This window comes from Anolis carolinensis, chromosome 2, assembly GCF_035594765.1.
Source record: "Anolis carolinensis isolate JA03-04 chromosome 2, rAnoCar3.1.pri, whole genome shotgun sequence".
Classification (NCBI taxonomy): domain Eukaryota; kingdom Metazoa; phylum Chordata; class Lepidosauria; order Squamata; family Dactyloidae; genus Anolis; species Anolis carolinensis.
This window is the reverse complement of record NC_085842.1, coordinates 72,435,153-72,448,799: the sequence shown is the minus strand read 5'-3', so window position 1 is coordinate 72,448,799 and position 13,647 is coordinate 72,435,153. Positions and strand designations below refer to the sequence as shown.

Below are 13,647 nucleotides of genomic sequence, written 5' to 3'. Positions count from 1 at the left end.
CAGTTAAACATTAAAAAGAACTTCCTGGAAGTAGGAGCTGTTCATTGGACTGACTTGGGGCGGTAGTGGACTATCATTCGTTGAAGGTCTTTAAGCAGAGATTGGATGGGTATTTTTCAGTAGTACTTTAGCTGTGTTTTTCTTCATGGCTGGGATTGGACTAAATAGTTCTAGTATTCTATGTCAGTGTTATGTCTGGAAACACATGTGCCCAATTTAGGCAGGGACTGGGGGCCTATCCTTCCAAAAGTATTGCCAGACCATTGTCTATAATTCATCAAAATGTAGAGCATTGCTTCTTAAACTGTAGGTCCCTACCCTGTAAGAGAAAATGTGGGTTGTGAAGAATTTGTTAATAGTAAATGGTTTCTGAATGACAACTAATTTCTACTTTTGGACATTGACATGAATGCAATGTCTGTGGTGGATTATGAAAAAAATACTTCAGTTGTACTTAATAATAAGGAAAATGTCACAGACAGAACGCCACCAGATAAGATTCAACACAGTTTATTAAAGATACAGAACCAAAAAATGCTCGTAAAAAACAAAGGGCTAGGCAAACACTCGCCTTCAATATGAAAAGTCACTCAAAAACGGTTCAAAAGATAAACCGGATTAAACAGGAGTTTAATCCGGGTTAAACCAAAAATGCTTACTTCAGCCTGGCACTTTAAACAAACAAAAGCTGGTAAACAAGGATTCAATTAAACATAAATACTGGTAGCAGATTCCTCTCTGCTACTCAACAGCTGTGGTTGAGTAACTAAGTTGTTACTCCTCCGTGCAGCGGGCGAACTCCGGGTCCAAATACATCAATCAGGGTTGCAGCGGTCAGCGGGGTCCCAATCCGGTCCGAGGTCGATAGCCAGGTGCAGGCGTCTAAGGTTCCACGAATTCCACCGATAGCCACAGAAAGGATAGTCCAAGGTCGTAGTCAGTCAGTCAGTCCAGCGTCAATCCAGAGTAGGTAAATAATGTCCGTCAAGAAGACGACGGAGGTCCAAGCTAATAAGATTAAACACAGGTTGCACAACAAAAGCCCACACAGTTCCTCCCGCCGTCTATGCCCAATGTCCTTGGTAACTTACGTATTCAGCAAATGAAACACACCCGTCTTCTGGAAATTCCCAACAAGAGCCCAAGCGTTCGTCCAGATTACCTTGCCCAACGCAATTAGCCCTGGATTCAAAACCCCATTTTATGCCAGTTTACAACTCCTCATCGCTATCAGCTGCTCCCCTAATTCCAGGTGCCTCATCATCATCATCCTCATCAGAGCTAAAACATCTTTGACTACGCCCCACAGCATCCCCAGCTGTGGATCCCGTTCCATCCCTCCAACTCGTCCACGGGTCCGATCCTGCAACCCGCCAGTCGCTTCCCATGCTATCATTACCAGGAACACCCAAATCCTCCCTCACACGAGTCCATTCCATGTCATCCTCCTCTGAGCTAACCACCTCTTCCTCCATTCCCTCGGTAAAACCCTCAAAGGAATCTTCGTCTGTTGGTTCTGCAAATAAGTCCCGCAGCCGTTTCCTCTCTCGCTCCTCAAGAGAGTCTGACTCTCGAGGAGTCTTACGACCACGTCTCCCAGAATTGGAGCCATAAGGCTCAACCATAACAGAAAATCAGCCTGTTTAGCTAGTAAGGCTTGTTTTCAGTAAATGTTTGATTTTTTATGTCTATTTTATGTATCTATATACCTGGGGCCACATAAAATTTCTCGGGCAGAAAAGGGTTGTGAGTGGAAATAGTTTAAGAAGTTCTCATTTAGAAGATCACAGGAGTCTCTCCTGCTGTAAGGAATGTGCATTGATAGGAACAAAACAGGCAAATGCACCCAACCATGTGTGAGTCTATGTGCCTGGATCCTTACCAAGAAATTATTATAAGCAGTCATTTTCTGATGGATTGCTTGTCTATAAATATGAGCCACTGCTTCAAGTTCACTAGAGTAAATGAAATCAATAAATAGATATTAGGAATATTAGGCAGTTCTGTAAGTATTTCGAAAGAGTTTGACTAATATTATTCCATAAAGCTATCCAGATGTTCACAAGATGCAATGCTAAGATGAAGTGGATGTTAGAAAAGCTATTTATTTATTTTAAAATCTTTAAAAATATTTTATTTAGAAAGTTCTCCTCAGGTCTCAATGTATGAACGTGTCCATAAGCTGAACATATTTGGGAATCTAATGTTTAGAAATGATCATGAGAACACCTATGTGACCTGTTAACAACAGTGTGGTAAACAACAACATCAAAAAAATGATGAGCTGACAGCTAAGATGCAATTTCGTGGAGCATTTAGCTCATAGAAGTATTGGAGGATATTCTGTTTGAAAGTCTAGTTAAAATGTTAATATAGGGTTGACACACAAATAAACTTTTCTTGGAACTTTGATACCTTATAATGGTTTGTTTATTGTTTTTATTTTACTGGCCGTCATCAAACTTCACATTTTTACAGATAAGAAGATACTGGTAGTGTTTGATTGCTTCTTGACAGCTTAACATCTTCTTATATTCTCTGTGTGTATGTGTGTGTGTGTGTGTGTAGCATTTCCTCGTACAAGTCTGTCTCAGCATTCATCTAGAAACAATCAACATACAAGTCCAACCTGTGAAATTTCTTTGACTTGTATATATTTCTAAGGAAAGGGCTATTTATAAATCCTGTAGATGGGGAATGTAATTGGAGACTTCTGTTTTCATGTTTCCATATCCTTCTTGTTTTAATGAAATGTCAAGGTCACTTGGGGATTCAGTGTGCAATTTATAGTTTGCTTTCTTCCCCCTGTAATAATTCACAATTTTTATTTTCAAGAATGATAGAACTGCAGGCATCTTTCAAGTCACTTGAACAAATCTACTGAAAATGCAGGAAGACTAAGCTAGAGAATTCCCACGTTAGATCGCTGTCCAGTTTCTGTTTGAATGCATTCAAAGAAGAAAAGCCTTGCTAGAAACAAAACAAAACTGCATCTCCCAGTGTTCTTCATTGACCGTGCTGGTTGGGAATATTTGGGAACTGAAATTTAAAAGTAACATTTATAAGCTCTGTGCTTGTAAACCTTTTGTAATTTTTTTCAGTTGAATCACAAACATATTTCTTATAATGTTCAATCAAAATCTGTCCCCTCAAAAGTTAAACATATTAGCTCTAGGCCTCTGGGCTAGGATATGCCCTTCAACTATTCAGGGTGTTGCTATACACCCTGCTATTTCAATCTTATCTTCAAGCTAAACATACCCATATCTTTTCGTTTTGCCTCATTTTTATGCTGATCATCATCACTGACTTCTTTGGAGCCCATTCCAATTTGTCTATGTTCTCCTAAAATTATATCACAGGTGAGGTTGGGGTAATGCAGAATGAAATCAAACTGTAAATGCTTGTCATTTCAAAACTGTGGTTGTAGCTGCTAAATGTAAAATTTAGTTAGTAATTTTTTTTGGCACCTTCAAGCTCTCATTTATTATTTTAAGGAGATCTGTAGTAAATCAAGCCAAAGACTTGTATAGCCCACACAGTGAAACGGATATGGTTCTCCACCCCTATTTCTTTAGAGTTTTGGGATTGAAGGCCCGTTCACCATTTTCAGCTAATATGGATTCTGCCTAGGGTTCTGTTATTGCCTTCTGGCCACCTGAGTATCCAACTTGTGACGTGAAAGCTAGATTAGGCAGAGTTAACATCAACACTCCACTTAAGCATCTTTACAGATTAGAATACTTGGATATTTATATGTAAAAATTAGCAGTCTCTTTGGTAATTTTAGGCTATAGACCATGATAGATATACAAACATATACATTCCTCTTAGGAAGAAACACAGACATGTTAATGTCTGAGTGCTTTGCTTTCTTCATATCATATTGTGTGGAAGATGTCATACATTCATTAAATTATGATATATGGCAAGTAAGATGTTATATCTTCATAGGGATTGAGCTTCTCTTTGTATCTCTGCAGCAGGGTTTCCTATAATGATCACATAGAAGAACATTACCATCTTAAACAATATACTTCAACCATATATTTGTTACAAACACCAGCTCTTCTGGTGGAGTACAATATATCTCTAAACAGCTGTCTATATACACTTGGATAGCCAAGGGTTAATTCCTTGAGCATTGTTATATCTAACAGTATTCATTCCACATCTGTAAGCCTCTTAACAAGCATCCCTCACAATCATAATGGGATATACATTTTAGTATAACTTAGATGAGGGGAAAGATTTTATCTCTCTTACTAGTGTGATTTATCTCTTCCTGGCCACCTGAGCAGTTTATCAATTAGTAGGAACAGCAGGGCTACATTGTAATCTTCACTTCACACAATGAAAAGTAGTGAAGCAATCTGATTCTCTCCCAGGCCTTTGTCTATCTGTCATCTGTCCTATCAAAATAAAGTGACCGACAATACTTTGTTTAATTGTTTTAAATATGTATTTTTTAAATATTTCTGTGTTTAATTCTATTTTAATGTTTATATGTGTTATGTTTTAATTCACACATTGTTATGGTTTTTAATGTTAGCCACCTTGAATCTCCTTTGGCAGAGAAAAGCAGGGTAAATACTACTACTACTACTACTACTACTACTAATAATAATAATAATAATAATAATAATAATAATAATAATATGTTGATGTTATCCAGTCAAAATACCTCATCTTTAGAGTTTTGGGATGGGGGTGGGGCGCTGAATGTGGTGGCATGTTTCACTTATCATTTTCTGGTCTATATTTATATTGTTCTTTGCCTTCAAGTCATTATCCTAAGGTAACCTGAGTTTTCCTGGCAAAGTTTGGTCAGTATACCATCGGAATCCATCTGCAAAGCGTTGCAGAAACAGATTATTTGCAGATGGAATTCTAAACATTTTTTTTTTTAAATACTACGGATTCTTCCATTGCTGAAGTGCTGTTTTTGTGTGTGATAGGAAAATCTGTATGCATCCCATCAGCAACTGTTGGGGAATCAGAGCTGTTAGGTGCTCAGTTAGGATGATTCCACCAAAATATAGCAGGGGACCAGAAAAATCTGTTTGTAACCAACAAAAAGTTACATGTGGTGGGCAAAGACAACCTTTATACTTTGGGAATCAGGACTCCTGTGGCAGAGAATTCAAAAGGCCCTGTCCTAAAGCAGAATTCTGCTTGCATCCCCAGTGTCTATCTGTAGTATTAGCCAAAGTTCCAATACATTATTGAATCTGCAAGGAGGACTGACTGATACTAATAAATAAATCTGTGCTGAACTGGGAGGAAATCCCTAAATTGAAGTTATGAATGCTGTGTTGTGTGTCAAGGAGATAGCTGTTGTGGTTTTTTTTAAAAACGTTTTTGTCAAAACTTAAAAAAATCCAAAAATCAGTAGATGTGTGAATCTTTCTGAAATTTTCTGAAAATGATCCCCTATTATCTTGTGTCATTGTTTAGAAAATTCAAAGGGGATAGCTCTTTTGTAAAAAAAACAAAAAAACAAAAACAAAACCTTAAATTTCCCCCCAAATCAGTGGGGGATCCCCTATTATCTTGTGTCATTGTATAGAAAATTCAAGGAGACAGCTATTTTGTCAAAATAAATAAATAAATAAATAAAACCTTAACATTTTCCCCCAAATCAGTGGATACGTGAAATGTTCTGAAACGTGGTGGAGTAACAGTGGTAAATGTGTTCTATAATTGTAGCAATTTTCATGCTGACAATGAGAAAGGAGCCCCTGAAGCTTCTCCACTGGCATAATTACTGAACTGAAAAGTAACGAAAAAATAGTTACCTCATTATAGTTAGGATATGGACCCTGTCCAATTTCAGAAATACTTTAAAAACAATTCCCTCCCCCACCTCCTAATTTAGCAATGGGCATTGAAACATGTTTTTCAATGATTGAACGGGTCTATTGATTATATTAAAATACATTTCTATAGGGAGGTTGTTTTTCACACCAATATCTTGTTCCGATTCTATGTCCAGATCTTTTGGTGCTTGGATGATATTAGAGGGATTCTTTTTTAGTGTACAATGCTTCTGTTCTTCTGAAAGGTCCTCTATTTTCTGGTTTACTCCTTTACACAGCTTCCTTTATCTGATTGTGACTATATCATATTATATGTGAGTGAAATGTCTGGAGATAATGCTTCTAGAACATGGTCATACAGCTCGGAAAACTCACAGCAACCCAATCCTTGTAATTACCATCTCATCTTCTGGGATAGGGAGCTGAGAATTTCATTTCTCTTTATTTTTAAAGAATTTGCTTTCATACAATCTTTATCTTCATAACTAAGATGCAAAGAACTTGTATGTATGAGTGGTGGGGAAATGAAGACTATTTCTATCCTAGCCCAAGAGTTTGAAGGCGTAGTTATTAAAATTCTGAGTTTGAAACTTTGCAACGTTCAACCACACTATGTAAAATTTGGTTTATTTTTCTTCATGGATGGTCATCTGTAATACTTCTATTTTAGCTATAATATGAGCTTCTCTATGCTGAGAATAGTGTACCAACTAAATTTGATAAGTGTAAATAGGACATAATTTCATTTCAAGATTTCTTTAAATGGTTTACCCAAAATTTCATATTGCTTCATAATATCCAGGGAAAGAACTTCTGCAGTGCTCCTACTATGTGAAGGAACATGGCCTTGATTTACTCTTTAAACTGTCATGAGTAAAGGGAAAGAATTCGCTTTTAAATTAACTTTCCAAGTTTTGTTATAGTTACAATGATTACATATAGAGCTTGGAAAGTTAGGTTAAAATTTCTTTTCCATTACTCCTGATAGTTTAGAAAGTAAATCATTATCATCTGCTACAGTTGTTTAAAAGTAACTTGTTCCATTGACCACTGTATTACTTTTTTGGGCCTTTGTCTTTTCAGTATTTGAAATACAGGACTGAGAACAGAACCTGAAAAACATTGTGTCAAATTGCATCTAAAGAAATAGAAATCAAGAAGGGAACAAGACAGGGTTGCAATCTGTCCCCCCTTATATTTATAATGACTTTAGAAATCCTCTTAAACAACATCAGAAAGAATAAGGACTTACAAGGTGCTAAGGTGCTTCAAGGTGTGAGCTACAAAGTGAGAGCATACCCAGATGATATCATCTGTACAATAGAAGATCCAACCAAAAAGGGGAAAAATGGATAGATGTCATTATGGAATATGGCGAATTGGCAGGACTAAAAATTAAAACAAATAAAACGAATGCTCTCATAAAAAACATCTCAAAGAAAAAACAAGAACAGATAGAAAAATGCCTAGGAATCCAAATTGCAGCAAAAATTAAATATTTAGGAATAGTTATCTCAGCGAAGAACTCTCAATTGTTAAAGAATAATTATGAAAAAACCTGGAAAGAAATAAAAAAGGATTTAAAGATTTGGAAGACTCAGAAACTATCATTATGGGGGAGAATATCATCTATTAAAATGAGCATTTTACTGAGGATGCTATTCCTTTTCCAATGTTTACCAATTTTAAGAACCCCAAGAAGTTTTAAAGAATTGAATAAGGATCTAAGCAATTTTATTTGGCTAGGGAGAAAACCCCAAATAAAAATGAAGAACTTAATTGATGATAAAAGAAGAGGGGGATTTGCTCTGCCTGATCTAAGAACATATTATGAGACCTCCAACTTAATTTGGATAAAGGATTGGATCTAATTAAAAAATAAAAAAGTACTGAATCTAGAGGGCTTTGATTTACGTGCCGGTTGGCACGCATGCCTATGGTATGAAAAAAAGGAACCAGAAAAAAAATCATAAAATATTATAACTTTTCTGCTATCTTGGATATACAATTGGTGGAGATCTACGACATCATCATATGAGTAAATTTCAGCACCATAAGACGCTTCTGCTGAAGCTGAGCCATGGAGCATCACGTCGCCCATGAGAGGACATAGGCTCACTTCCAGTAGGGTTCAGTGGCTCAACCGGGGCGCAAGTATTCTACGATGCCGTTCTGGCAACACGGGAGCCTCCCCATGTTCCATTAGGAACAACAGGACTAATGTGAGGGGAAATCATGTGATGGGGAAGCATTGCTGCTGGTGAGGTGGTGCTCTGGGATTACCCTATTGCCCTGCTGATTCGTTATGAAGGCTGGCAAATCAGAACACCGGAGCTCATCAATGTGATGAGGTCCTTAGTGCCAAGGTCCCAAACAGAAGTTAGTGACTATAGATTTCTTGGCTCCGTTGATTATTGTGTTAGACCAGTGGTTCTCATCCAGGGGTCCCCAGATGTTTTTGGCCTTCAACTCCCAGAAATCCTAACAGCTGGTAAATTGGCTGGGATTTCAGGGAGTTGTCAGCCAAAATACCTGAGGACCCACAGGTTAAGAAGCACTGTGTTAAACCTTAGGACATTTCAGTGCACATGCTCTATTTTATTTCCTTCAGATGGTGGGTTAGTCTTGAATTAAGAAGTAATACTTTTTGGGGTTACTTTGGGAGATTCAAATCCCATTCCCTGAATGCAGAATTCTCTCAGGACTAAATGATAATAGTTTCTGTGTAGTTGGATGGGAAGATAACGACCTGACACAGGGTAAAAACAAAAGTTAAAAACTAAAAAAAACAACCTGACATAGGATTGGTATGCTTAGAATCTTGCTCTCAATCATTAGTGCTTTTCTAAACCCAATTTTAAACTCCTGCTGGTATTAAATGCCAGTAGTTGGTAATGCTTTTAACAAAGAATTTTTTTCTTCCTTGTGTCCTTCTCTGTGACTTTCACTCCAGGTTGCTTTGTCACTGCAGTTATGGGTGTCCTTTGTGCCCTCTGGTGCTCAAGTGACCAAGTCCTTCCAAAAATGTTTTAATGAACATGAAATCTGAATTTTATTCGCTGTCGTAACTAGTTTCATTCTGTGCATGATTTGCAAAGCTTGCTATCATAGCTTTCCTAACTTCTGTGTCTAATCAGTTCTTTCCACTGTGACCTTGATAAATGTATCGTTTAGTGCAAAATCACAAGAAGAAATATGTCACATACCTTTCTACCTATAAAACAGAAGTGTGTTAAGCTAGTCTACCAGCAAGCTTTGAATATAGCACCATGTAAATCTTTTATGGGATGATGTTTTGGCTTTGACCTGGAGTGAACCTAAGAGAGGTGTGTACTTTACTGTGTGATGTGCTTACACCTGTTTCCTCTTTCAGATATTAATGAATGTATAACAGATGCTCATACTTGTAAGAGAGGAGAACATTGTGTTAACACAGTTGGATCCTTTACATGTCTTCAGCAACTCAGCTGCCAATCAGGTTATGAACTTAAGGAGGGGGAATGTGTTGGTAAGGCCAGAACTTTACTTATTTTTGAACAAGCTTCGATCAGTTATTTAAAGGCATGGTTCATGTCCTTAGTTCATATCTTATGAGTAATTACATGTGTCAAGATCTAAACTGTATCAAGATCTTGAACTAAAGCACAAAATTTTCTTTAGTCAACAAAGTTAGTGGTCTGTTGTTGGAACCATGCCTGCAGAGAAACAACTAAACCAATTTGCATTATTTATATAGTGTTCTCTCCTGGTTTTCCTCATTCATTACCTTTGCTGACTGAACCAAATTTTGATGATAACTTGGCCTCATATGTTCCAGTTTTCTTCTATGAAATGTCAGAGGATATGGGAGCAACATTCTTTTGTTCAGAATTTTCTGCTCACTGCTCACCACATAATAGTTGTGTTTGGCAGTTCAAAATTATAGTCCAGTGTTATAATCCTTGAAATTACATTAAAATCAATGCTTACATATATACATGCAAAGATTATTGACACATTTGCCTGAGTTCATGAAGGGCTAAATGATTCAGGTTCACACATAAACACAGTTCTCTAAATATCAATCCATACCCTCAGTATCAAAGATCTTTTTTCCTTTAAAGCAAATGAATGAAAAGGACTTTGTGGTGGTAATTTTTTCCCTGAATTGAGTTTCTTGATCAAATACCCTGATAAGGCAGGACTTCCAGCCATAGGACCCTCATAAACTCTTTGGCATGTTTAGTCTGACTCCCTAGCAAATCTATCACATAGTAGACCCAACCATCAACACTGTTAGCATCAGCAAAACCTCTTGTCTACACAACTACCACCAACACAACTACCACACAACTACCAAGTACCAGCTACCACAACACAACTACCACCAAACGTATTGTAAAAATGGTTGATTTTCTTGAAATCTGAACACAAAAGTACAAAAATTCAACTTAAAATTGCCCATCACTCTGACAGAATTTGGATGGGAGGGATCATGGTGTGATTTTTCAGGGGCCTGTGATGTAATTTGGAGATGCCTAGTACATTCACCAGTGCCTCAACAGGAAACTTGTTGGCAGCTATACACATGATGTCTTGAACAGATAAGTGATGTGATAAATAAATATTTTTTAAAAATCTTAAGTTAAATTTTAATTTTAGAGATAGAAGTCTACTATATGGAGTGAAATGGGATCAGGATGGATCAAGACATTATTCTTCCAAAGGAATATCCCATCAAACTGATTCTAGCTAAGGTTCATAGTATCCAAAGCAAGCCAAGTTCTTTGAACACAGGACTTAGCAAACTTACTGTCCAACTGGAAAAAAATACAAATTAAATAAGTAACAAAAAAAAACTTCAATGAAATCCAAATTCTTCTAAGATGGGTTTCTGCCTCTTCCTAATAGTTTTACTGGCCCTGGATTGTAGGGGTCAACTCCTAAATAATTTACTACCTTCCAAATCTCTTGGGGGGATACTTGATATATAAAGCATCCTATAGCCACATTTAATATGCTGTTAATTTGAAGTCTTTCATATTAAATATTACAAAGCAGATGCCTGATTGGTCCTCAGGCTTGTTTGTTTTTTTACAGGATCCAGGGCTAAAATCCAAGCATCCCTGTATTAAGCAATGCTTTCATTTCCATGTTTTTGTAGATGCATTATTTTAGAAATAGATGAGTATTTGTAACCTGTCTGTGAATGTTTAACCTTTTCTTGGCAGAAAGGCCTCACCATTCAGGAAATTATAAAAAGATCAAAACATATGATGGTCTTGCATTCAGTACCATTGCTTTTCAGCTTCCATTGATTTTGCTTTTGTTAAAGGAATTTCTAGTTGGTTATGGCCAAGCTTTCATGCAATCCCAGCAAAGTGGAAAGCCCCGATAGCATAGTTAGACAGAATCATTTGGCATTTGACTATTTCTTCATTGTATCAAAGTAATCAGACATGAATGGGAGTGGTGATCAAAGCACAGACAATTTTCTGTTAAGAAATAGATGGCATTGCATAGAAACAGCTTCTGACAGGAACCACATGATGGGTGATTACCTCCTCCTATGGCAGTGGCAAGGGCACGTAGATGCAGTTTATGGTCAGTGTCACTTGTTATCACTCACTGCTATCACCACTCAGCAGAAGAGCTAATTTCAACTATATCCTCACAATTTTTTCTTCCATATTTCCACTGATGCAATAAGGTCTCCTTACAGGTTTACCAAGGTTTACCATCCTTTAGCAGGTTGCATGATAGCATAGAGTCCTGACCTGTGTTTCTTCAAATATCCTCATATCGTAGCTTCCTTGATAGCAATTTTTAAAGAATTTAGGAAAGAGCAAAAGCTGCATATATTTTCCTCCACATTTTTACCTGGAATATAGAGGGATGGAAAAACTCACTGTGGAGCTCGATTAGTCAATCAAATATGGCTGTTGAAATGATTCTCACAAATTATTGTAAAATTTCTTGCTAGCACATGATGATGGTGTACATTATTGTAATATCCTATTATAGAGTCACCCTTTAAAAGTGTACCCACCCTTTTGTTGTTGTTGAGCGTACATATTTGCATAAACAATATCAGGAGGACCTAGGCCACTACAAGAGAATTAAAAAAGAAATATCTAAATTATTTTTTTTAAATCTTATTTTAAAGACATTGATGAATGTGAAAGGAAAACTCACAGCTGCAAGATAAACTTTGTATGTCAAAACACAAAGGGATCATTCTATTGTGAATCAAAACAACGGTGCATGGATGGGTTTTTACAAGATCCAGAGGGTAATTGTGTCGGTGAGTTTAACTTGAACAATATATTTCTAGATGAATGAGCTGCTGATACTTTTGTATTACCCATATTTGATCATGTTTAATAGCCTTTAACGTTCCAATAATTTCTTTCTCTAAAACTAATTTCCTTTTATAAAAAATACAATTAAAGTTAAATTATAGATTGGATTTACATAATGTTAAATTTCTAAATGTTTGCCTAATAGATTCCCATCAGCCAGGAATTTATTGCACCATAAATCAAAGCCAAATGAATGTAAAAGAAGCAACAGTTGGAAGATGGGCTTCTGATTAATTTGATTCTGATACACTAATATATGATTTCTTCCACAGACATTAATGAATGTACATCAATTCCTGAGCCATGCAAAGCTGGGTTCAACTGTATCAATACTGTTGGATCCTATACATGTCAGAAGAACCTTTTAGTGTGCAGCAGAGGGTATCATTCAAGTGAAGATGGGACCAGATGTGTTGGTAAGAATCAGATTGACACTTGGCTGCCTATTCAGATTCAATGCAACTGCAAAATCTAATGCTTACAAACAAAAGTTCTTTTGAAATTCTTTTGTACATAATGTCTGTATCCCAAATTCCCATCACTACACAGAAAGATTTGTTTCTGAGAGAGAGAGAGAAAGAAAGAGAGAGATGGAGTCCTGAGTTGGATCACTTTAGCAACTGCCAAAAGATCAAAAGAAGCCAGGTTTGTACATATACATGCAGCAAGGCTAGCGATGGAAGAGTTATCCATGCTTTCTCATTTTAATGCATACAGTGTCCAAACCCAAAAGGCAATTAATATACCTCAGACACCATAGGGATCTCATTCATATTTGCACAGGAAAAATGAGCACATTCCTTTTGGGAAGAGTCAGGCCTTGATAAAAGAGAAAGTTACTCATCTTTTTTTTAAAGGGCAGTGTGGACTCAGTTCAAAGCAGATATTGAGGGTTATTCTGCTTTGATATTCTGGGTTATGTGGCTGTGTGGAAGAACAGTGAGGGTCCTTCCACACAGCCATATAACCCAGAATATCAAGGCAGATAATTAAAAGGCCACCGAAAGGGAATCTGGCCCCCAGTATTGAAAAAAATTCTAAAATCAGGACAGTAAATAAAGAACAACTCTGAAAACAGGGGAAATCCAGACAGGAAACAATCAGGGCCAGCTAACACCTCCCAACGAAGGATGCCCCCAGGGAGGAAGCAGCCAGGCTTTGAATCTGCAAGGCTATTAAATGCTAATCAAGCTGGCCAATTGCAACATTCAAACTAGCCTCAAACAGACAAGAGCTCTTTCTCTCACCCTGGACTTTCCACAGATATATAAACCCCACTTACCTAACTTCCAACAGACCTCACAACCTCTGAGGATGCCTGCCATAGGTGTGGGTTAAGGTGGCCACAAGCCCTGAAGGCAGCCACAGGTAGGCCCAGGCGCGAAAGCAGGCCCAAGCAGGCCCGAAGGCAGGCCCAGGCTGAAGGCGAGCGGAGTGACCCTGGGGGGAGGAGGCAGGGGTGTGTGTGCATGCGGGAGCGCCTCAAC

The 13,647-nt window shown here is 37.4% G+C and overlaps 1 protein-coding gene across 5 annotated transcripts in view; it reads left to right on the top strand.

Moving 5' to 3' along the window:
• The window catches only part of fbln2 (fibulin 2), a 222,830-nt gene that overhangs the window by 188,409 nt on the left and 20,774 nt on the right, over positions 1-13,647 (top strand). For all 5 annotated transcript variants that reach the window (XM_062969966.1, XM_062969964.1, XM_008115563.3 and 2 more), the window contains 3 exons: positions 9,193-9,327; positions 11,965-12,102; positions 12,433-12,576. In XM_062969966.1, the coding sequence (XP_062826036.1) occupies positions 9,193-9,327; positions 11,965-12,102; positions 12,433-12,576 (417 nt within the window). The remainder of the gene's footprint in view (positions 1-9,192; positions 9,328-11,964; positions 12,103-12,432; positions 12,577-13,647) is intronic.